General features: G+C 63.8%; 1 protein-coding gene across 1 annotated transcript in view; it reads left to right on the forward strand.

The window, feature by feature from the left end:
* Positions 1-18,668, forward strand: part of GATAD2B (GATA zinc finger domain containing 2B) — a 29,292-nt gene extending 10,624 nt beyond the window's left edge. The window contains exons 2-11 of the mRNA XM_054177621.1: positions 6,669-6,998; positions 8,200-8,329; positions 8,580-8,711; positions 9,003-9,134; positions 10,203-10,373; positions 12,018-12,333; positions 13,382-13,584; positions 15,211-15,321; positions 17,371-17,488; positions 18,527-18,668. Coding sequence (XP_054033596.1) covers positions 6,670-6,998; positions 8,200-8,329; positions 8,580-8,711; positions 9,003-9,134; positions 10,203-10,373; positions 12,018-12,333; positions 13,382-13,584; positions 15,211-15,321; positions 17,371-17,488; positions 18,527-18,660 — 1,776 coding nt within the window. The 5' untranslated portion in view covers position 6,669 and the 3' untranslated portion in view covers positions 18,661-18,668. The remainder of the gene's footprint in view (positions 1-6,668; positions 6,999-8,199; positions 8,330-8,579; positions 8,712-9,002; positions 9,135-10,202; positions 10,374-12,017; positions 12,334-13,381; positions 13,585-15,210; positions 15,322-17,370; positions 17,489-18,526) is intronic.
* The last annotated feature ends 4,447 nt before the right edge of the window (positions 18,669-23,115 follow it).

Below are 23,115 nucleotides of genomic sequence, written 5' to 3' on the forward strand. Positions count from 1 at the left end.
CCCCCCCACCCCTTCGCCACCTCTGGCCCTGCCACCCCTGGCCCTGCTGCTGGCTCCGGGTTCCAGGCTCTGGTGGCTGGCAGCCAGCGGCAGGCAGGAGCCGGCGCACAAAGGCAGGGCCGCAGTCGAGGAAATCTCCCCGAGGGTAGAGAAGGGAACCTGCGGCATGCCCGGCGCGGCCAGCCCCGGCTCGGCCAGCCCGGATCAGCCAGCCCCGGCACGGCCAGTCCCGGAGCAGCCAGCCCCGGAGCAGCCAGCCCCAGAGCGGCCAGCCCGGATCAGCCAGCCCCGGCACGGCCAGCCCCGGCTCAGCCAGCCCCGGCTCGGCCAGCCCCGGCACAGCCAGCCCCGGCACAGCCAGCCCCGGAGCAGCCAGCCCCAGAGCGGCCAGCCCCAGAGCGGCCAGCCCAGGCACAGCCAGCCCAGGCTCAGCCAGCCCCGGCTCGGCCAGCCTGGATCAGCCAGCCCCGGCTCAGCCAGCCCGGATCAGCCAGCCCCGGCACGGCCAGCCCCGGAGCAGCCAGCCCAGGCTCAGCCAGCCCAGGCTCAGCCAGCCCGGCTCAGCCAGCCCGGATCAGCCAGCCCCAGAGCGGCCAGCCCCAGAGCGGCCAGCCCAGGCACAGCCAGCCCAGGCTCAGCCAGCACGGCTCAGCCAGCCCAGAGATGCCAGCCCCGGCACGGCCAGCCCCGGCACGGCCAGCCCCGGCACGGCCAGCCCGGGCACAGCCAGCCCGGGCACAGCCAGCATGGCTCGGCCAGCCCGCAGCGGCCAGCCCCAGCACAGCCAGTGCAGCTCGGCCAGCCCCAGCACGGCGAGCCTGGATCAGCCAGCCCCAGCACAGCCAGCCCGGCTCGGCCAGCCCGGAGTGGCCAGCCCCAGCACAGCCAGCCCAGCTCGGCCAGCCTGGCTCAGCCAGCCCTGGCACGGCCAGTGCAGCTCAACCAGCCCCGGCACGGCCAGCCCCGCCACAGCCAGCCCTGAGCGGTCAGCCCCGGGTCTCCCAGCCTGGCTCGGCCAGTCCCGGCACAGCCAGCCTGGATCAGTCAGCCCTGGCACAGCCAGCACCTGCTCACCTCGGAGCCAGGGCTCCCCATTCCCCCCAGCTCCTTTTCCCACTCTGGTTTTCCTTTCATTCCTTCCCCAGCCATCCACTGAGGGTGGCGAAGAGTCTTCCAGCTTGTCCAGGTGCTGCCCAGTCCCCCCGGGGAGGCGGGGGGGTGGTTATGGTTTAATTGGTCTTCCTGGGGGCTTATGTTGGTTTGACCTCACCCAAGGGCTAAAAGCAGGTTTCTTCCTCCCCTGTCCTCCTCTCTGTCTGTCAGTGGAGTTCTGGGGTGAGCTGACAGCTCCCTGGGATAGTGCCTGGACCCAGAGGGATGAACTTGGCTAGAAACAGGAACTTGGGAGGTGAGGAGAGGGGAGGCAGGGGAAGAGAGGAGAGGGGAGGCAGGGGAAGAGAGGAGAGGGGAAGAGAGGAGAGGGGAGGCAGGGGAAGAGAGGAGAGGGGAGGCAGGGGAAGAGAGGAGAGGGGAGGCAGGGGAAGAGAGGAGAGGGGAGGCAGGGGAAGAGAGGAGAGGGGAGGCAGGGGAAGAGAGGAGAGGGGAGGCAGGGGAAGAGAGGAGAGGGAAGGCAGAGGAAGAGAGGAGAGGGGAAGCAGGGGAAGAGAGGAGAGGGGAAGCAGGGGAAGAGAGGAGAGGGGAAGCGAGGGAAGGCAGAGGAAGAGAGGAGAGGGAAAGCAGAGGAAGAGAGGAGAGGGGAAGCAGGGGAAGAGAGGAGAGGGAAAGCAGAGGAAGAGAGGAGAGGGGAAGCAGGGGAAGAGAGGAGAGGGAAAGTGGCACTTCCCCAGCCCCCGTCTTGCTCCCTCCCCTTGGCTTGTTACAGCACAACACTCACCGCAGGGCTGCGGAGCCTGGGGGCTGGCCCAAGGCAGCCAGCAGCGATCTGGGGCGGGGGGGAGGCCGAGGTGCTCGGGGGGGGGGTCCCCCAGCCCCGCAGCCCCTGGGCTGCAGCCACCGCTGGGTCCTCATCCGCCAGGGTCCAGCTGCAGGCTCCGAGGTGTCCACGGCGCCTGTGGGAGCCCAGCCAGGAGTACCGGGGGTGGTTGGGTGACCTTTGGGGGGGGGGGAAGGTGCGTGGTTGGGGCTGGGGCAGCTGCAGGGGGAGGGGGTCCGGGCCCTGCCGGGGTCCCCGCGGCCGGGCTGGGGAGGGGGAGCCGCGGGGCCGCCGGATGAGTTTGCGCCGGAGCCACGCTGAGGATTTACAGCCTGCTGCGGGCAGAGGCAGCTCCCGAGCCCGGCAGAGCTCTCCCTGCCTTCCCAAACCTTCCCTTTGTCTCCTCCAGTTCGTGATTCCCACCCCTCTGCCCCCCTCCCCGAGCAGGGGAATCCTCCCCTCGCCCCCCACTCCTCCAGCTCGCCGCCTCCCTCCCTCCCTCCCTCCCCAGCCTCCCTTTGTTGAGGCTGGGACTGGACCCCAGCTGCTCCCCGGCCCCACCGCAGCCCCCGGGGCCTCCCCTCCCTCACCTGCAGCCCGGTCCCTGCGCAGGGCTCCCCGGGCGGCTCAGTCCCAGCCTGGCTCAGGGTTTCCTGCACACCTCCTGCTGCCAGGATCCAGCCCACAGCTGTGCCTCGGGTCGGCGCTGCCGGGGGCCTCTCTGCCTTTGCCTCTCTGCTCTGCAGCCCTTGGAGGTCTCTGCTGAGCTGCTGGGTCAGGACCCCCTCGTTTTGGGGCTGTTTCCCCCCGTCTGTACCCTGTGTGGAGCGCTGCCTTGGGAGCCATTTTGTGTGTGCCAGGCTGGCAGCGTTGGGTTGAGCTCAGCCTCCATGGGAGAAGGCATCGGAGCCATGGAGTGTGCCAGGCTCTGGGCAGCCCCTGGGCACAGCCACCTCAGCCCACAGGCTCTGCATGAGCAGCCAAAACCTGGTGGCTGCAGGCTTGCTGTGTGCTGTGTCCAGCTCTGGGGCCAGCAACGCGAGAGGGACCTGGAGCAGGGCCAGAGGAGGCCACCAGGATGATCAGAGGCTGCCTTGGGCAGCTGGGGCTGTTCAGCCTGGAGAAGAGAGAGCTCCAGGGAGACCTGAGGGCAGCCTGGCAGTGCCTGAAGGGGCTCCAGGAGAGAGAGCTGGGGAGGCACTGTTCAGAAGGGTCTGGAGTGCCAGGATGAGGGCTGGAGCAGGGCACCAGGAGAAGTTGTGCAGGGAGAGTGGTGAGAGCCTGGGAGAGAGGGAATGAAAGTGTAGCTGTGGCCATGGAGCACAGCAGGACCTGGAGCTGCCTGGCCTGGAGCAGGCTCCAGGGCTGGCCTCTGTCCTGCCCTTTCCTTGTCCTCCCCTGCTCCCAGGAGGCAGGAATCCGGGGAAGGCCCTGGGCTCTCCTGCCTCTGAGCAGCAGCTCCTAGCAGGGACCCCTTGTGCTGCTGGAGCAGAGAGGAGGAGGGACCTGGGTGGGACTGGGGAGCCCTGGTGGGACTGGGGAGCCCTGGTGGGACTGGGGAGCCCTGGTGGGACTGGGGAGCCCTGGTGTCACTGGAACCCTGTGGCTGGGGAGAGATTTTCCTTCCCAGGAGTGTCAGAGTGGATCTGCTGGAGGTCCCAGTAGGAAGGCAGCCAGGAGGGGCTGGGAGCAACTGCAGGAGGCTTCAGCCAGGGCTGGCTGGGAGAGGAGCTGCATCCAGAGATCCCTTGTGGCAGATCAGGGATCCCTTGGGGTGATCAGAGGTCCCTCAGAGCAGCTCAGGGATCCCTCGTGGTGGATCAGGGATCCCTTGTGCTGAGTCCAGAGCGGGGGCAGAGAGGAGACTCTGCTCTCACCTGGCTGATCCAGAGTGTCCCAGAGGGTGTCCCAGAGGGTCCCATCCTGCTGGTCCATGCAGCTGATGCTGCCAGCAGTGTGGGGGTGTGGGAAGCTCCAGCCAGGAGCTGGGGGAGGCCTGGGGGGGGGCAGTGGAGGACTCCTGGCTGCGGTGGCCTTGACCTGGGGCTTGATCTCTCTAGTCACAGATGGCTGATAAGGAGGAGATGCTCCCAGCCAGGCCTCCTCCACCAGGCAGACCACAGAGGTCCTTCCCTGCTCCTGCTGTGAGTTCCTGTGGCTCTGCCTGGCTGACCTGCAGGGAGGCCCTCACTGGCCACCTCCTCCTCCTCCTCCTCTCTTCGGTGCTCTCTGGCCCAAGCCCAGCAGCCTCCCCCCCCTGGCTTGGCCCAGTGCTGCAGTCGAGGTGCTCTGGAAATTCCCAGAGCTCCCAGTAAGGCTGCAGCTCCTCCCCTCCCCCTCCTGGCAGCTGAGTCTGGAGGCTGAAGGGCCTCATTCAATAAAGAATCCAAAGCCTGATTGGATTTTTATTGGATCTGCTCCTTCCCCAGCCTGGAAAACCTCTGGAAAGGATCCAAGTGGTTGTGGGACCTGCTCCTGAGAGCAGCACCTTGGGATTGCTTCCCCAAAGTGCTCCTGCTCCAGCTCTGTGCTGGGAGGTGATGTGGTGGCACCACGGGGGGGTAGCACTCTGGGGGGGGCTCTCTTGCTGTGTCCTCTAGCCTCAGGTGACAGGAGCAGGGGAGATGGCCTCAGGCTGCCCCAGGGGAAGTTCAGGTTGGCCTGATAGAGCAGTCAGGGCCTGGTCCAGGCTGCCCAGGGCAGGTGGTGGAATCCCCATCCCTGGAGGTGTTCCTGAAACCTGTGGCCATGGCCCTGGGGGCCGGGGTGGTGCTGGACTGGAGGATCCTGGAGGGCTTCTCCAACCTCACTGACTCTGGGGGTTTGTGAAACACTGCAGCTGCTCAGAAAGTGCCTCTGCTCCCTCCCTGGGCATCAGCCTGTGGCTGACAGGTGTCTGGACTTTCCTCCTCCTCCTCCTCCTCCTCTCCTCCTCCTCTTCCTCTGCTGTCACCTCCCACAAGCCCCAGGTGGAAGCAGCCATGGAGACCCTTTCCTGGCGCCGGCTGTGGGGAGGCTTCTCCCTTGTCCCAGACACCCCCCCCCAGCTACTCACAGCTTCAGCCTGACCTGGGTCACCTCTGTGGGGTGGAGGTGGAGGCTGGCTGCAGGTGGAGGCTGGGCTGGGTGTCTCCCTCAGCCTGCCCCTGCTTGCCTCTCGCTGTGCTGGGAGCCCTCAGCAGTGGCCTTGGCGAGCAGAGCGCTGCTGAAGGTGGCAGCCTCAGGCTGGGCTGGCAGCCTGCTGGGGCTTCTCCTGCTGCCATTTCACTGCAGATTTGGGGTTGGTGCCTTGCTGCCCTCTCCCCTTAGCGCTGCCTCTGGAGGACCAAGGTTCTCCCTGGGCCCTTGGTGCCCTGGGGCCGTGTGGGAGCTCCGTGGCAGATGTGGTGAGAGGGGACCGAGGACACAGCCAGGAGAGCTTCGTCCTGGCAGAGCTTTGGCTCAGCAAACCTTTGTCTGCTGAGTGACTTGGAGCCAAGCTTTGGAAGCTCCACCTGAGGCAGAGGTGGCCAAGGGTTGGCTGCTTTGGCTCCATCTTTCAGCTCAGATCTCATTGCCCAGCCCCTGTGAGCTGCTGCTGTGTGGAGAAGCAGGGGAGGAGGGGAAGAGATCAGCATTTTGGAGCTGACCACATCTGAACCCTGACTTCTTCCCCAGTTGTTTGGCATCAGCCCCAGCCTGCAGAGACCTCACCAGGCTGGTCTTGCCTTTCCTGGTGGAGCTCTCGTGGTTGGGGCTTCTTTTTGTGTGCTGTTGGAGCTGGTTTCTTATCAGCCTGGGAGCAAAGAGATGGAGCTGGGATGGGCTCTGGGCTCCTTCCTCTTTTGACTGCATCTGTTCACCCTGGGGCATTTCTGCACCTGGAGGAGAGGCAGAGGGGGATGGAGAGGTGGGTGGGGACGGTCCTGTGGGTGGGGATGGTCCCCAGGGGGCATCCATCCCTTGCTGCCTCCTTTCCTCACCCTCCCCAGGTGCCATTCATCCCTTGCTGCCTCCTTTCCTCACCCTCCCCAGGTGCCTCCATCCCTTGCTGCCTCCTTTCCTCACCCTCCCCAGGTGCCTCCATCCCTTGCTGCCTCCTTTCCTCACCCTCCCCAGGTGCCATTCATCCCTTGCTGCCTCCTTTGCTCACCCTCCCCAGGTGCCTCCATCCCTTGCTGCCTCCTTTGCTCACCCTCCCCAGGTGCCTCCATCCCTTGCTGCCTCCTTTCCTCACCCTCCCCAGGTGCCTCCATCCCTTGCTGCCTCCCTGACTCCTGGGGCAGCTTCACCCAGGAGTGTTGGAGGAGCAGGGAGACCTCATGGAGGGGGTTGGAAGCTCTGGGGCACGAAGCTGCAGGTGGAGGAGGAGCTGAGCTGCCCTCCTGTCCCTGGGTGACCTGGGGGCTGCCATCTCCCCTTCCCAGTGAATCTTCTCAAGTCACAGCCGAGTTCCAACATGGACCCAGGGCTTCTGCCCTGCTTCTCCAGGGCCCTGGGGTGCTCTCCCCCTTCGTGTTCATGTGGTTCCTCCTGCTTGGGAAACTCCAGCCTGGCTGGTTTGGGATCAGGCCTGGCAGCAGGTCCCTGCACGCCCCACGCGTGGGTGCTGGGCGCCGTGCTCCCCGGGGGGGAGGCTGGGCCCAGAGGTCCCAGCCAGCCCCCAGGGAGGGGTGGGGGTGAGCTGGGGCTACCACAAGTATTTTCTGTTTGCTGTGGTCCTGACTGGTGTCCCCCTGCCACCCCTGTGCCACAGGATGGACAGAATGACAGAGGATGCCCTGCGCCTGAACCTGCTGAAGCGCAGCCTGGACCAGGCGGAGGAGCGAGAGGATGTCCTGGCCAAGAGACTGAAAATGGAGGGGCACGAGGCCATGGAGCGCCTCAAGATGCTGGCCCTGCTGAAGAGGAAGGACCTCTCTGGCATTGAGGTGCCCCATGAGCTGCCAGGGAAGCAGGATGGGGTGAAGGGCTACGAGGAGAAGCTGAACGGCAGCCTGCGGCCCCACGGCGAGGGCAGGACCGCAGGGAGGCCTGGCAAGGAGAACATCAACGATGAGCCTGTGGACATGAGCGCCAGGAGGAGGTGGGTGCCAGGCAGCCCCGGGCTGCTGGGGCCCCTGGCCTCTGCCAGGTGCAGGAACCCAAGCCAGGAATGCAGGGGGGTCTGGGGGAGCCTTCCCAGGGCGACAGAGTCACAGAGTGCATCGGGTTGGGAGGGACCCTCCAAGGTGACCTTGGGCAGCCCCCTGCAGGGAGCCCCTCCAGCTGCAGCAGGCTGCCCAGGGGCTGGGCTCTGCCAGGTCCCTTTGGCCCAGTGCAGAGCAGCAGAGCCTCAGTGAGCTTGGAGGTCTCCAACCCATGGATCTGTGGTTCTCAGCCACCTGGGCCGAGGCTCCCAAGGTGTGGAATGAGCCTGGCTGGGGGTCAGTGTCTGCAGGCCCCCTGGAGGGCTTTGAGCTCTCTGAGTTGGGCGAGGTGTGGGGGGGGGAGTCGAGCAGGGCAGCAGGATGTGGACACTTGGAACAGTGACTGAAGAGGAATCAGCCCTGAAAAGAGGCAGGAAAAAAACCCAAATCAGCTCCAGGTTTTCTCTTGTAGCAGCAGAAGCAGGGCTGAGGAGGTTGGGTTTTGGAAGGGGTCCCTGAGCTGCAGTTTGTCTGGGACCAAGCTCCACATCTTCTCACCTCCGCCTGCCTCCCAGGGCTCCTTCCAGTAGTTTTGTTGTAACTCTGCTTCCTCCCCCGTGACAAAAGTAAACAAAACAGCCCTGAGGGCTCCAGGGGCTCTGCAGATGTCCCTGCTTTGCCCTGGCTGTTTGGACTCTGGCTTGGCTTCCCCCCTCCACCCCCCACCTCCGTGGAATGTAAATAAAAGAGGATCTGGATGCTCCTGGAAGATGAGCAGCAGCCTGCCGCGGAGAGCCTGGCCCCAGAGCCGATGTTTTATCACCCTGGGTGTGCTGTAGGCTGCCCACAAGCAGCCCTGCTGCTGCTGGGGGGGAATGGGGGAGGGACCCTCTGCCCAAACCCTGCCTGCTTTCCCAGGTGCTCCCAGGGAGGTGGTGGTGTAGTCCCCATCCCTGGAGGCGTTCTGGCACCCGGGGCCGGGGTTTCGCCGCCGCGGCGCCGGCTTGGGGCTTTTCCCTCCCTGGGGGAGGAGGTTCCTAGAGCTGGGGGAGGCTCTCCAGGCTGGGAGAGCAGGGCCCAGCTGCTGCTCACAGCCGTGGTGGGGCAGGGGGATTGTCCTGCTGCCAGCTGTGGCTGAGTTGTGCCTTGTGCCCGCAGCGAGCAGGACAGAGGCCGCCTGACGCCGTCCCCGGACGTCATCGTCCTGTCCGACAATGAAGCCTCCAGCCCCCGCGCCGGCTCCCGCATGGAGGAGAGGCTGAAGGCAGCCAACCTGGAGATGTTCAAGGTGAGGGACTCCTGCTGGCCCTGGGTGGCTGCTCTGGTGAGCTCTGCTCAGTGGGGAGGCCTCTGAGGGTGCTGCCTCCTGGCCGGTTCCCCTCAGCACCGGGTCTGGTTTGTCTTAAACCTTCCTCGCGCCCTCCCGCCGCCGTCGTGGGGCTGGCAGCCCAGGGCAGCCTGGCCACCTGCCTGGCAGCCCAGGGCAAAGCAGGGCTCAGGGTTTGGGGGTTTCTGACTGGTTTGTGGCCTGTGTGCAGGGGAAGAGCATCGAGGAGAGGCAGCAGCTGATCAAGCAGCTCCGGGATGAGCTGCGGCTGGAGGAGGCCAGGCTTGTGCTGCTGAAGAAACTGAGGCAGAGTCAGCTGCAGAAGGAGAATGTGGTGCAGAAGGTGAAGCTCTGAGCAGCATCCCTTGGGCTGGGGGGGATGAGGGGAAGGGGCTGGTGGGCAAACACAGAGGCTCTGCTCTGGGATCTTCCTGGGCTCCACATCCCTGCTCCCGTGGGAAGTTTCCTACCCAGGAGTGTCTGCAGCAAATCCACAGCTGCCCTGGCAGGCTGCCCCTGGGCCAGCTGAGAGCCAGGCAGCTCTCAAGTAGCTGTGCTGGGCTTGGTCCTCACCAGGGCTGTGGATGGGGCCCTGCCCAAGCCCCTGCTGATGCCACTTCTCATCTCCTCTCAGGCTCCAGTTGTCCCAAATGCAGCATCGATTGTCCAGCCATCTCCTGCTCATGTGGGACAGCAGGGACTGTCCAAGCTTCCCTCCAGGCCTGGAGCTCAGGGGGTTGAACCTCAGAACTTAAGGACATTACAGGTGAGCCCTCCCAGCAGCTCCCTGCTGCCCCAGAAGGTGCCCATGCTGCACTCTGCCATTGCTGAGTTCAGATGTGGTGGCCCCAAGGGGAGACCTTCTCACTCTGCAACTCCCTGAAAGGCAGCTGGAGCCAGGTGGGGTTGGGCTCTTCTCCCAAGGAAGAAGGGACAGGACAAGAGGAAATGGCCTCAAATTGCACCAGGGAGGTTCAGGGTGGCCATGAGGAGCAATTTCTGCCCTGCAAGAGTGGTCAGGGCCTGGCCCAGGCTGCCCAGGGAGGTGGTGGAGTCCCCAGCCCTGGAGGTGATCAAGAACCCTGTGGCCATGGCACTTGGGGCCCTGGTCTGGTGCCCATGGTGAGGTTGGTTTGATGCTGGACTGGATGATCTCAGAGGTCCTTTCCAACCCTGATGCCTCTCTTGGTGCTCCATCCCCTCTGCCTGTGCCTTTCCCTCCTGCTTTTGCCAAGGCCTTGCTGCTCCTTCCCTCCCTCCATGGAGCATCCTCTTTGTTTGTGGCATTTGTTTGCTTTGCCATGGCAACGACTCAGGTCAGGCCCATTGTGGCTTCTCAGTGGGATGGGGCTGGTGAAGGAAATGGGCTGGAGGAGGAGAGGAAGCTCATTGTTTGGGCAGCCTTTGTGAGGCTTCCTTACTGGGACAGCGAGGAACCTCCTCTGGACAAGGGGAAAGGAGGAGAAGAAGGTGGGACAGGAGGTGTGGGGTGGTGTGAGCTGGATGTGAGGAGCAAGTTCTGCACCATGAGGGTGCTGGAACAGCTGGCACAGGCTGCCCAGGGAGGTGGCTGAATCCCCATCCCCTGGAGGGGTTCAAATCCACAGAGCTGTGGTGCTGAGGGCCATGGTTTAGCCTCAGCCTCGCTGGAGTTAGGGCAGGGTTGGATTCCCTGATCTCCAGGGCCTTTGCCAGCCAAACCAGGTCTGTGCTCCTCTGAGCAGTGGAGTCCCTGGAGGAAGCTGCCTGGGATCAGAGCAGCTCTGCCCCAGCAGCCCCTGCGCAGGAAGCTCAGTTCCACTCCTTCCCTCACCCTGCTTTGCTCTCTCCACAGGGGCACAGCGTCATCAGGTCTGCCACCAACACGACCCTGCCCCACATGCTGATGTCCCAGCGAGTGATTGCCCCCAACCCTGCCCAGCTGCAGGGCCAGAGGGTCCCCCCCAAGCCTGGCCTCATCCGCACCACCACTCCCAGCATGAATCCAGCCATCAGCTACCAGCCGGTACGGGGCCTGGGGGGTGCCAGGAGCAAGGCCTGCAGGGGAGGTGCCTGCCAGTCCCACCCCTCCACAGCCATCAAATCCCCCCCAGTTACACCCTGGGTTACCAATCCCACCCCAGCTCCTGCCCCAGAAGAGCTCCCAGCTCCTGCCTGCTCATTCAGCACCTGCCCAGGCTCCAGATGGCCTCCCCCCCAGCTCTGCCCCTGGACCCTCACAGGGCTCCCTGGTGTGGGCTGAGTGGTGTGGGCTCCCCAGTGTGCTCCCTGGTGTGGGCTCTCTGGTGTGGGCTCTCTGGTGTGGGCTGTCTGGTGTGGGCTCCCTGGTGTGGGCTCCCTGGTGTGGGCTCTCTGGTGTGGGCTCCCTGGTGTGGGCTCCCTGGTGTGGGCTCCCTGGTGTGGGCTCTCTGGTGTGGGCTGACTGGTGTGGGCTCCCTGGTGTGGGCTGACTGGTGTGGGCTGTCTGGTGTGGGCTCCCTGGTGTGGGCTCTCTGGTGTGGGCTGACTGGTGTGGGCTGTCTGGTGTGGGCTGACTGGTGTGGGCTCCCTGGTGTGGGCTCCCTGGTGTGGGCTCCCTGGTGTGGGCTGACTGGTGTGGGCTGACTGGTGTGGGCTCCCTGGTGTGGGCTGAGTGGTGTGGGCTCCCTGGTGTGGGCTCCCTGGTGTGTGCTCCCCAGTGTGCTCCCTGGTGTGGGCTGACTGGTGTGGGCTCTCTGGTGTGGGCTCCCTGGTGTGGGCTGACTGGTGTGGGCTGACTGGTGTGGGCTCCCTGGTGTGGGCTGACTGGTGTGGGCTGTCTGGTGTGGGCTGACTGGTGTGTGCTCTCTGGTGTGTGCTCTCTGGTGTGGGCTGACTGGTGTGGGCTCTGGTGTGGGCTCCCTGGTGTGTGCTCTCTGGTGTGTGCTCTCTGGTGTGGGCTGACTGGTGTGGGCTCCCCAGTGTGCTCCCTGGTCTGTGCTCCCTGGTGTGGGCTCTCTCGTGTCGGCTGACTGGTGTGGGCTCCCTGGTGTGGGCTCTCTGGTGTGGGCTCTCTGGTGTGTGCTCCCTGGTGTGTGCTCCCTGGTGTGGGCTCCCTGGTGTGGGCTCCCTGGTGTGTGCTCTCTGGTGTGGGCTCCCTGGAGTGGGCTGACCTGGGCTGTATCCTCTGTTCCCAGTGAGCAAAGCCCTGCAGAGAGGTTGCTCTGCTCTGTGCTACCCTCCATGGGCAGGGTGCTGTGCCCCAGCCCCAGCTGGGCCCCACGGGGGGCTGAGCACTGTTTGGGATTTGGGGCTTTTCCTGTCTGGATGCACAGAAGCCTTAAGGCTGGTGGCAGCTGGTGGCTGCCAGTGGCCAAAGCCACACCTCTGGGTCAGCAGAAGGCTTTGTGAGCATCCCAGAGAAGGGAGGCTGCAGAAGGAAGCTGCTGGGAAGGGAAGGGGAGGAGCTGGCACACCTGGCTGGGAGGGGATGGGCACCAGCTGGCCAAGGTGGGGGAGGGGGTTGGATATCCCCAGAGGTCTCTTCCCACCCCAGGGAGTTGATGAGGCCCAGCACAGCTCAGGCTCACTTGGAGAAGGCTTTGGGGCTTGTGAGGAGCTGAGCTGCCCAGGTGGGGCCGGGGCTGCCTCGGTGCCCACCTGAACCCTGCCCTCTCCCCCCCCCCCCCAGCAATCCAGCTCCTCTGTGCCGTGCCAGCGGACGTCCTCCTCAGCCATCTACATGAACCTTGCCTCCCACATCCAGCCTGGCACAGTCAACAGGGTCTCCTCCCCCCTGCCCAGCCCCAGCGCCCTCAACGACGCTGCCAACTCGCAGGCGGCTGCCAAGCTGGCGCTGCGCAAGCAGCTGGAGAAGACCCTGCTGGAGATCCCCCCCCCCAAGCCTCCTGCCCCCCTGCTGCACTTCCTGCCCAGCGCAGCCAACAGCGAATTCATCTACATGGTGGGGCTGGAGGAGGTGGTGCAGAGCGTCATCGACAGCCAGGGTGAGCCCAGCTGCAGCTCTGCTGCCCCCTCGCTGCCGCCGCTGCCTGCCCCTGCTCTGCCCTGCTCTGCCCTGCTCTGCCCTCCTCTGCTCTGCCCTGCTCTGCCCTCCTCTCCTCTGCCCTGCTCTGCCCTGCTCTGCCCTCCTCTGCTCTGCCCTCCTCTGCTCTGCCCTGCTCTGCCCTGCCCTGCTCTGCCCTCCTCTCCTCTGCCCTGCTCTGCCCTCCTCTGCCCTGCTCTCCTCTGCTCTCCTCTGCCCTGCTTTCCTCTGCCCTGCTCTGCTCTCCTCTGCCCTGCTCTGCTCTCCTCTGCCCTGCTCTGCTCTCCTTTGCTCTGCTCTCCTCTCTGCTCTGCTCTGCTCTGCTCTGCCCTCCTCTCCTCTCCTCTCCTCTGCCCTCCTCTCCTCTCCTCTCCTCTCCTCTGCCCTCCTCTCCTCTCCTCTCCTCTCCTCTGCCCTCCTCTCCTCTCCTCTCCTCTCCTCTCCTCTCCTCTGCTCTGCTCTGCTCTCCTCTGCTCTGCTGAGACCCCACCTGCAGCTCTGCCGTGCCCACACCTTCCTGGAACCCCTCCAAGGCTGCAGCAGCTCTGCTGAAGGGAGCTGGTTGGGGGTGCTCAGTGCTTCAGTACCAGGGTGGGGAAGAGTCTGGCACAGGCTGCCCAGGGAGGCTGCGGCTGCCTCCTCCCTGGGGGTGTTCAAGGCCGGGCTGGATGAGGCCTTGAGCAGCTGAGTCTGGCTGAGAGGTGTCCCTGGGCATGGCAGGGAGGTGGAGCAGATGAGCTCTGAGCTCCCTTCCCTCCTGAGCCATGCCAGGATTCTCTGGGGGCTCTGCCACCCCCCCGGGCAGCCTGGGCCAGGCCCTGACCGCTCTGGCAGGGCACAGATTGTTCCTCATGTCCAACCTAAGCTTCCTCTGGCGCAGCCTGAGGCTGTTTGCTCTCCTCCTGTCACCTGTGTGGATGTTTGTGGGCTGGAGGAGGGGGGTCTCAGAGGTGGGGCGGGGGAGGAGCTGCCCTGCTCCCCACCCTGATGCTGTTGGTGGTGGCCCCCAGGCAAGAGCTGCTCGTCCCTGCTGCGCGTGGAGCCCTTCGTCTGCGCCCAGTGCCGCACCGACTTCACCCCCCACTGGAAGCAGGAGAAGAGTGGCAAGATCCTGTGTGAGCAGTGCATGACCTCCAACCAGAAGAAGGCTCTGAAGGCAGAGCACACCAACAGGCTGAAGAATGCCTTCGTGAAGGCCCTGCAGCAGGAGCAGGCAAGTGCTGGGGGCAGGGGGCGCTTCTTGGCTTCCGGGGTGCCTTCCATGGCCCCCTGGGGTCTGGGTGGCACCTTGGGGGTCTTGGGTCTCTTCCATGGCCCCTTGGGGTCTTGAGTCTCTTCCATGGCCCCCTGGGGTCTGGGTGGCACCTTGGGGGTCTTGGGTCTCTTCCATGGCCCCCTGGGGTCTTGGTGGCACCTTGGGGGTCTTGGGTATCTTCCATGGCCCCTTGGGGTCTTGAGTCTTTTCCATGGCACCTTGGGGTCTTGGTGGCACCTTGGGGTCTTGGGTCTCTTCCATGGCACCTTGGGGTCTTGAGTCTCTTCCATGGCCCCTTGGGGTCTTGAGTCTCTTCCATGGCACCTTGGGGTCTTGGTGGCACCTTGGGGGTCTTGGGTCTCTTCCATGGCACCTTGGGGTCTTGGTGGCACCTTGGGGTCTTGGGTATCTTCCATGGCCCCTTGGGGTCTTGGGTCTCTTCCATGGCACCTTGGGGTCTTGGGTCTCTTCCATGGCACCTTGGGGTCTTGGTGGCACCTTGGGGGTCTTGGGTGTCTTCCATGGCCCCTTGGGGTCTTGGTGGCACCTTGGGGTCTTGGGTCTCTTCCATGGCCCCTTGGGGTCTTGGTGGCACCTTGGGGGTCTTGGGTATCTTCCATGGCCCCTTGGGGTCTTGGTGGCACCTTGGGGGTCTTGGGTATCTTCCATGGCCCCTTGGGGTCTTGGTGGCACCTTGGGAGTCTTGGGTCTCTTCCATGGCCCCTTGGGGTCTTGGTGGCACCTTGGGGGTCTTGGGTGTCTTCCATGGCCCCTTGGGGTCTTGGTGGCCCCTTGGGGTCTTGAGTCTCTTCCATGGCACCCTTGGGGTCTTGGTGGCACCTTGGGGGTCTTGGGTCTCTTCCATGGCACCTTGGGGAGCCCCCCAGCCTGGCTGCGGCACCCCCTGCTCCCCCTTCCCCTTGGCACAGCTCTGGTTGAGGTTCCCCAGGCCTGAGCTGAAGGGTTGGGAGCTTGCTCAGGAGGTCCTGAAGGCTGCTGCTGAGTGGCCACAGCCCCTGCAGCGTGGCTGCTGCTCTGCCTTTGGGCCTGGCTTTGCCTCTGGCCTTGCAGCTGCCTGGGGACAGCTCTGCTGCAGATTTCCCTGCGATGCACTGGGGGTGGCTGAGCTGCTCCCTGCTGCTCCTTGGCTCGTGGAAGGGATTTGACTCCTAGAATCATTGAGAGCCTTGAGCTGGAAGGGACCTCTACAGCTCACACAGTCCAGGCCCCTGCAGCCAGCAGGGACATCCCCAGCCACAGCCCCAACCAACCTGACCTGGGCTGGTGCCAGCCGTGGGGCATCTCCCACCTGCCTCAGCAGCCTGGGCCAGGCTCTCCCCACCCTCACAAGAATTTCTTCCTCATCTCAGTCTCCCTCTGCCAGCTCAAAGCCATTGTCCCTCATCCTGTCAGCCCCAGCCCTTGCCAGAAGTCCCTCCCCAGCTCTCCTGGAGCCCCTTGGGGCACTGGGAGGCTGCTCTGAGGTCTCCCTGGAGCCCGGCTCAGCCCCGGGGGTCATGCTGGGGCAATGAGCTCTGCCTGGGTGGTTCAGAGGAAGCCTCTGAAGGTGCTTCTGGTTCTCAGGAGATCGAGCAGAGGCTACAGCAGCAGGCAGCCCTGTCCCCCACCGCCGCTCCGGCCGTGTCCAGCGTCAGCAAGCAGGAGAACATCATGAGGCACCACAGCCTGCGGCAGGTGAGCAGCCTGGGCCTGCCCACAGCCCCTGCCCAGCTCCCTGCCCTGCCCACAGCCCCTGCCCAGCTCCCAGCCCTGCCCATGGCCCCTGCCCACAGCCCCAGCCCTGCTCCCTGCCCACAGCCCCAGCCCTGCTCCCTGCCATGTTCACAGCCCCTGCTCCCTGCCCTGCCCACAGCCCCTGCCCACAGCCCTGTTCACAGCCCCTGCCCAGCTCCCTGCCCTGCCCTCAGCCCCTGCCCAGCTCCCAGCCCAGCTCCCAGCCCTGCCCACAGCCCCTGCCCACAGCCCCTGCCCAGCTCCCAGCCCTGCCCAGCTCCCAGCCCTGCCCTCAGCCCCTGCCCACAGCCCTGCCCAGCTCCCTGCCCTGCCCACAGCCCCTGCCCTGCTCCCTGCCGTGTTCACAGCCCCTGCCCACAGCCCCTGCCCACAGCCCTGTTCACAGCCCCTGCCCAGCTCCCTGCCCTGCCCTCAGCCCCTGCCCAGCTCCCTGCCCAGCTCCCAGCCCTGCCCACAGCCCTGCCCACAGCCCCTGCCCTGCTCCCTGCCCTGCCCACAGCCCCTGCCCTGCTCCCTGCCGTGTTCACAGCCCCTGCCCACAGCCCCTGCCCACAGCCCTGTTCACAGCCCCTGCCCAGCTCCCTGCCCTGCCCTCAGCCCCTGCCCAGCTCCCAGCCCAGCTCCCTGCCCTGCCCACAGCCCCTGCCCAGCTCCCTGCCCAGCTCCCAGCCCTGCCCACAGCCCCTGCCCAGCTCCCTGCCCAGCTCCCTGCCCTGCCCACAGCCCTGCCCACAGCCCTGCCCACAGCCCTGCCCAGCTCCCAGCCCTGCCCACAGCTCCCAGCCCAGCTCCCAGCCCAGCTCCCAGCCCAGCTCCCAGCCCTGCCCACAGCCCCTGCCCACAGCCCCTGCCCACAGCCCCTGCCCACAGCCCCTGCCCAGCCCTGCCCACAGCCCCTGCCCAGCCCTGCCCACAGCCCCTGCCCTGCCCTCAGCCCCTGCCCACAGCCCCTGCCCACAGCCCCTGCCCACAGCCCCTGCCCACAGCCCCTGCCCACAGCCCTGCCCTCAGCCCCTGCCCACAGCCCCTGCCCAGCCCTGCCCACAGCCCCTGCCCACAGCCCTGCTCACAGCCCCTGCCCAGCTCCCTGCCCTGCCCTCAGCCCCTGCCCAGCTCCCAGCCCAGCTCCCAGCCCTGCCCTCAGCCCCTGCCCACAGCCCCTGCCCAGCCCTGCCCACAGTCCCTGCCCACAGCCCTTCCCACAGCCCCTGCCCTGCTCCCTGCCCTGTTCACAGCCCCTGCCCACAGCCCTGTTCACAGCCCCTGCCCAGCTCCCTGCCCTGCCCACAGCCCCTGCCCAGCCCTGCCCACAGCCCTGCCCACAGTCCCTGCCCACAGCCCTTCCCACAGCCCCTGCCCTGCCCACAGCCCCTGCCCTGCTCCCTGCCCTGTTCACAGCCCCTGCCCAGCTCCCTGCCCTGCCCACAGCCCCTGCCCAGCTCTCAGCCCTGCCCACAGCTCCCTGCCCAGCTCCCTGCCCAGCTCCCTGCCCAGCTCCCTGCCCAGCTCCCTGCCCTGCCCACAGCCCCTGCCCAGCTCCCTGCCCTGCCCACAGCCCCAGCTGGGCTCCTGGCCCAGTGACCCTCTCAGGTAGCTCAGCTGGGTGCTCCCAGTCTGGGGTGGGCCCAGTGGGTGCTCCCTGAGCAGGAGGGAGGTGTGGGCATCCTGCTGCCATCCCCCTTCCAGCAGCTTTGAGATCTGGCTGCCCCTCTTCCCCTAGGGGGGCTTTTCACCCAAGTCCCCTGCACCCCATTTCCTCCTGCTGGTGGGCTCCAGTCCCCCTCCTTCCCCTCTGGGTCCTTCCCACGCCCCTGCTGCAAGCTTGCCCCTGGGCTCTGCTGCCCCGTGGCCTCAAGCTCCCATTTGCCACCTACCAGCCAAACCCACCACTGGCTCTGCACCCTCTGGCTGCTGCCAGCTGCTGCCAGAGGGCTGGGTGAGCCCAGTGGCCCCAGTGCCCTCCCAGCAGCTGTGGCCTCCTGTCCCCAGGCTCCCCAGCCTCAGAGCACCCTGCAGCGTGGCATCCCCACCTCTGCCCGCTCCATGCTCTCCAACTTCGCACAGGCACCGCAGCTCTCGGTGGCAGGAGGGCTCCTGGGCATGCCAGGTAATGGCACAGGGCTGGGCACAGGGCTGGGGCTGGGCATGGGGCTGGGGCTGCCCAGGGCTGGCCTGGGTCCTGCTGTCCTGCTTGGCCGTGTTGGGGAAGCATTGCCCAGGCTGGTGGTGACTGTCACCAACCTGCTGGCACGAGTGGCTGGGCAGGGAAGGAGGCAGCCAGGGGATGGATGGTGGCTGCCTCAGCTGCAGGCAGGCTCTGGGCACTGCCTCCCAGGACATCTCCTCAGGAAGCTTAGGAATGAGAGGGAAGTGGGGAACAGCCTGGAAGGCAGAGCTCAGGAGGTGCCTGTGGAAGGCAAGAGGCTGGGGAGAGACTCTGCTCAGCGGTGCCAAGGGCAAGGGGCACAAAGCAGAGCCCAGGGAGGGGGAGAAAGTGGTGGGGTGTGAGGCTGCTGCAGGCCTGGCCCAGGCTGCCCCAGAGAGGTTGTGTGGAGAGCTCCCAGCCCCCACCCTGGGCACTGTGCTGCTGGGCAAGCTGCTGTGGGTGCCCTGCTGCAGCAGGGGGCTTGGGGCAGACGAGCTCCAGAGGTCACTTCCCACCTAAACCATTCCAGCAATCTATGACACGGCCTCAGGTTGCCCCAGGGGAGGTCCAGGTTGGCCTCTGGAAAGGATCCAGGTGGTTGTGGGACCTGCTCCTGAGAGCAGCACCTTGGGTTTGCTTCCCCAAAGTGCTCCTGCTCCAGCTGTGTGCTGGGAGGTGTTGTGGTGGCACCACGGGTGGGGGGGTTGCCCTCTTGCTGTGTCCTCTAGCCTCAGGTGACAGGAGCAGGGGGGGATGGCCTCAGGCTGCCCCAGGGGAGGTTCAGGTTGGCCAGGAGGAACAATTTGTGCCCCGCAGGGGTGGTCAGGGCCCGGCCCAGGCCGGGGTGGCGGAGTCCCCATCCCTGGAGGTGGCCAGCAAAGGTGTGGCCACGGCCCTGGGGGGGGGGGGGGTGGGGGGCGAGGGTCTGGTGGCCACGGTGGTGCTGGGCTGCAGGTTGGACTTGGTGGCTCTCTGACCCCCAGCTGCTCTCCTGCCCAGGTGTGAACATTGCCTACCTGAACGCGGGCATGGGGGGGCACAAGGCGTCGAGCCTGGCGGACCGGCAGCGAGAGTACCTGCTGGATATGATCCCCCCCCGCTCCATATCCCAGTCCATCAGTGGCCAGAAATAGCCCTGACCCCCCCCTCCCCCCACCAACCCACCCACCCAGCACCCGTGCCTGTGCTGCTGCCTCCCCACCCGGGGGGGGCGGAGGGAAAAGAGCCAGCAGAGAAAAGGAAACTAACCGGGAAGTGAGAGAAAAGAAACGAAGGGAACCCAAACAAACTCCGAGAAGCAACAACGAAACATTTCCAGCCCCGTCCTGGCCCCTCCCCAGCCCTGCGCTCCTTCTGTCGCTGTCAGAGGTCACCTCCTTGGCGCCCCCCACCCCCACCCCCGTCCCAGGTCAGGACAAGGTCTGCTCCAACCCCTCCCCCAGCTTGGTTTTTTTGCCTCTTTTGTTTCAATGACAAAAGTTTAGTTTGGTTTTTTTTTTTCACTCGTGTTGTGGTTTTGCTTTGCCCTTTGCCTCTCTTCTTCTCCCCTGCTCAATGGATGCTTTAAACCCTTTGGGGCTTCCCCCCATCCCCCCAACCCCCTTTTTTTGGCCCTTCCCAGAAGACTTTTCAAGGGGCAGCCGCTTGACTTTGAAGTGCCCCTGGATCTGGTCTGTAAGGGCAGCCCAGTGCTGACTCAGGGGGCAGTGGGGGGGCAAGGGGCTGCCGTGGGCCACAGCTCACTGCCGCCGGGCCTGGGGCTGGGCTCAAGCAGCTGGGGACACCCTGGATCCCAACACCACCCTGGATCCCAACACCACCCTGGATCCCAACATCACCCTGGATCCCAACACCACCCTGGATCCCAACATCACCCTGGATCCCAACATCACCTTGGATCCCAACATCACCCTGGATCCCAACATCACCCTGGATCCCAACACCTTGGATCCCAACACCACCCTGGATCCCAACACCACCCTGGATCCCAACACCCTGGATCCCAACACCCTGGATCCCAACACCCTGGATCCCAACACCCTGGATCCCAACTCCTTGGATCCCAACTCCTTGGATCCCAACACCTTGGATCCCAACTCCTTGGATCCCAACTCCTTGGATCCCAACACCACTTTGGATCCCAACACCACTTTGGATCCTATCTTGTTGGATCCCAACACCCTGGATCCCAGCACCATGGATGCAAGACCTTGGATCCCAGCACCACTTTGGATCCCAACTCCCTGGATCCCAACACCATGGATGCAACACCTTGGATCCCAACACCACTTTGGATCCCACCTCCTTGGATCCCAACACCATGGATCCCAACACCATGGATGCAACACCTTGGATCCCAACACCACTTTGGATCCCACCTCCTTGGATCCCAACACCCTGGATCCCAACACCTTGGATTCCAACACCCTGGATCCCAACACCTTGGATTCCAACACCCTGGATCCCAACACCTTGGATCCCACACCCTGGATCCCAACACCTTGGATCCCAACTCCCTGGATCCCAACACCATGGATGCAACACCTTGGATCCCAACACCACTTTGGATCCCACACCTTGGATTCCAACACCTTGGATCCCAAAACCTTGGATCCCAACTCCATGGATGCAAGACCTTGGATCCCAACTCCCTGGATCCCAGCACCCCGGACCCCAGCACCTTGGACCCCAGCACCCCGGACCCCAGCGCCCCGACGCCAGATCCTGCCCCCTGCCCTTGGTGAGGAGCTGCTGCCTGTCGCCGTGGGGCCGATGGACAGTGCCTGGCAGCCTCCCGGGCCAGCCAAGCAGCCCTGGCATGGATGTGGCTGCCACCTGCAGAGCCCTTCCCGGGGGCTCTGGGGCAGGACTGCGGCCCGCGGGGCGGCCGCGGGCAGGGGGTCGCCGGCGCCGTCCCCTCCCGCACGCTCCGGAGCAGGGTGGCGGCGCCGGGAGGCGGCAGCAGGGCGCCGGCGGCAGGAGGGTGGCGAAGGGACGATGGCGACAGCTGCGCCTGGCAAGCAACGAACCCAAAGCAAGGAGGGAGCCGCTTGGAGCCGCCTGAGAAACGCTCAATTTGCACTTCCCCTGCCCCTGCTCCTCCCCGCGCCCGCCCCCCGCCCGCCCCCAGCCCCTCTCCCCTCCCCGGCACCCAGCTCTGCCCAGCCCCAGCTTTGCGGCGCTGCTGCTCCCGGGCTCTCCCGAAGAGGCTTTGGGGCTTTTTGGGTTAGTTTTGGTCCTTTTTGAGCGTTTTGTGTCACTTCGGGGGGGGGGGGGGTGGGGGGTGGGTTAGGGGGGTTTGGGGGGGGGGTTGTTTTTCGGTGCATTTTCTGCCCTGTTCACAATTTGTGCAATTCTGAAGCTCTCTCTTGCCTCTTGACTCCGGGGGTCTGGGGCAGGGGATGTCTCTGGAGTGCCCCCCCCTTAGGACTTTTCCCCCCTCCTCCCCAGCGTCGCTCCCCGCCCCCAACTCACTGAGCACTTAACCCCCGAGGGGCCTGGGGGGCCCTGCCCCACCCCCACCCCGGGGGGGGCCCCTCCGGAGGCAAAAGGATTTTCTTTGGGGTCTAATTTGGGGGTTTTTGGAAGCTAGTGAAGGTAGAGGCAGATCTAGAGCCACAGATGGCTATTTTTTTGGGGGGGGGCGGGGGGGGGATGATGAGCTTCATCTCCTTTACCACCCCCTCCCCTTTCTTCACACCCAGGAGCACCAAGCTCCTCTCCCCTCCCCCCCCTTTGCTTCCCCGGGAGCACTTTGGACGATTCCTTTCTTGGCTAAACCTGAACTTTTTGGTTCATTTGAGGGAGGGGGAGGGGGGGGGAATGTTATTTTTCTTTAACCAGTTTACCCACTCCCCTTTTGATGTGGTCAAACCCCCTCTTCCCCCCCCCCTCCCCCCAAAAAAAGCCCCTTTGCTCAAGTGCCATCCCCCCCCTCCCTGCAGGGACCTGGGTGTGAGGCTCGAGAGGAGACTCAGAACCGTAAGGAAAGGCAAAGAAAAAAAAGAGAGAAAAAAAGACAAAAAAAAAATATTATCCAAGTGCAATATTTCACCCTGAGCCTCTCCTGGGGGTGGGGGGTGGGGGGGGGATGGGGAGGAGCAGCTGACAAGAGATCAAGATGCCAACTTCATGGTGCTATACCTGAAAACCCTTCCCCGGGCCACGAGGGGAGCCCTGCTCTTGGGTTTGGTTCTTTTCTGTTGTTTAACACCCCCCCCACCCCACTCCCCCCCCCCCCCGCCTTTTTTTTTAACCCCTTCCCCCTTGGGGGGGGTGTCATGGGGCCAGGATGGGGCAAACACCTTGGCCCTGGGGTCTGCAGGCAGTTCCCACCCCCCCCGCCCTTCCCTCCCTTCCAACCTCCTCCCCTCCAACCTCCTCCCCAGCCTCACTCCAGCCCCAGCACGGTGCCGTGGGGGGGGGGAGGGGGGGGGGGGAGAGAGCTCTCCCCCGAGGCTTCAGCTGTGACCTGCAGAGTTTTGTTATTGCTGTTTTGATTCTTCTTTTGGCTTGCCCCCCCCCCCGCGCCCCCCTCCCCCCCCCCAGGGATCTGATCTATGGCAGAGAATCCTTTTTTCCCCCCTTCATTTTGGGGGTTCCCCCCCCCCACCCCCCACCCCGGATCCAGAAGGATTTCCCTTGCTTCACCTTCCTTTCACAGCTAGGGGTAGAGCTGCTTGTGAAGCTGCTTTGTTTTTTGGGGGGGGGTGGGGGTGAGGGTGGGTGTTTCTATGGGGGCTGTCTTTTGGGGGGGGGTGGGGGGAGAAGGGGTTTTTGGGGGGTGGGGGGGGGTGGGGAGGGGAGAGTTGGTTCTTTTTGGTTCCTCCAAAGGCATAAACCCATCCCCACCCCCTGCCCTCCCCCATCTCTCTTCTCCCCCCTCCCCCCATTAGCTTCCCACCTTGCTGCCGAGATGCTATAACCAGGACTCATCCTGTACATAAGCTGTTTCCTGAACACATTAAAGAAAAGGATTTAAAAAAATAAAAGGTTTTAAAAAAAAAAAACACAGAAAAAAAAAAGAAGAAAAAAAAAAAAAGGAGAAAAAAGCTAAAAAGGAGAAAAAAGCAAAAAGGAGAAAAAAGAAATGAGAAAAAAGAAATAAGGAGAGAAAGAAAAAAGGAGAAAAAAGAGAGAAAGAAAAAAGGAGAGAAAGAAAAAAGGAGAAAAAGAAAAAAGAAAAAGAAAAAAGAAAAAGAAAAAAAGGAAAAAAGAAAAAGAAAAAAAGGAGAAAAAGAGAAAAAGAAAAAGGGAGAAAAGAAAAAAAAAGGAAAAAGAAAAAAAGGGAAAAAGAAAAAAGGAAAAAAGAGAGGGAAAAAAGGAAAAAGAAAAGAGAAAAAGGAAAAGAAAGGAAAAGAAAGGAGAGGAAAACAAAAGGAGAGAAAAAGAAAGGGAAAAAGAGAAAAAAAAGGAGAGGGGGAAAAAAAAAAAGATTAAAAAAAGAGGAAAAAAGAGATTAAAAAAAGGAAAAAAATGAGAGAGAGAAAAAAGACCAAAAAAAAGGAAGAAAAAGGCAAAAAAAAAAAAAAAGAGGGAAAAAAAATTATATATATATTAAAAAAGAGCAAAAGAAAAACTTCCTTGTA

Source organism: Dryobates pubescens, chromosome 41, assembly GCF_014839835.1.
Source record: "Dryobates pubescens isolate bDryPub1 chromosome 41, bDryPub1.pri, whole genome shotgun sequence".
NCBI lineage: Eukaryota > Metazoa > Chordata > Aves > Piciformes > Picidae > Dryobates > Dryobates pubescens.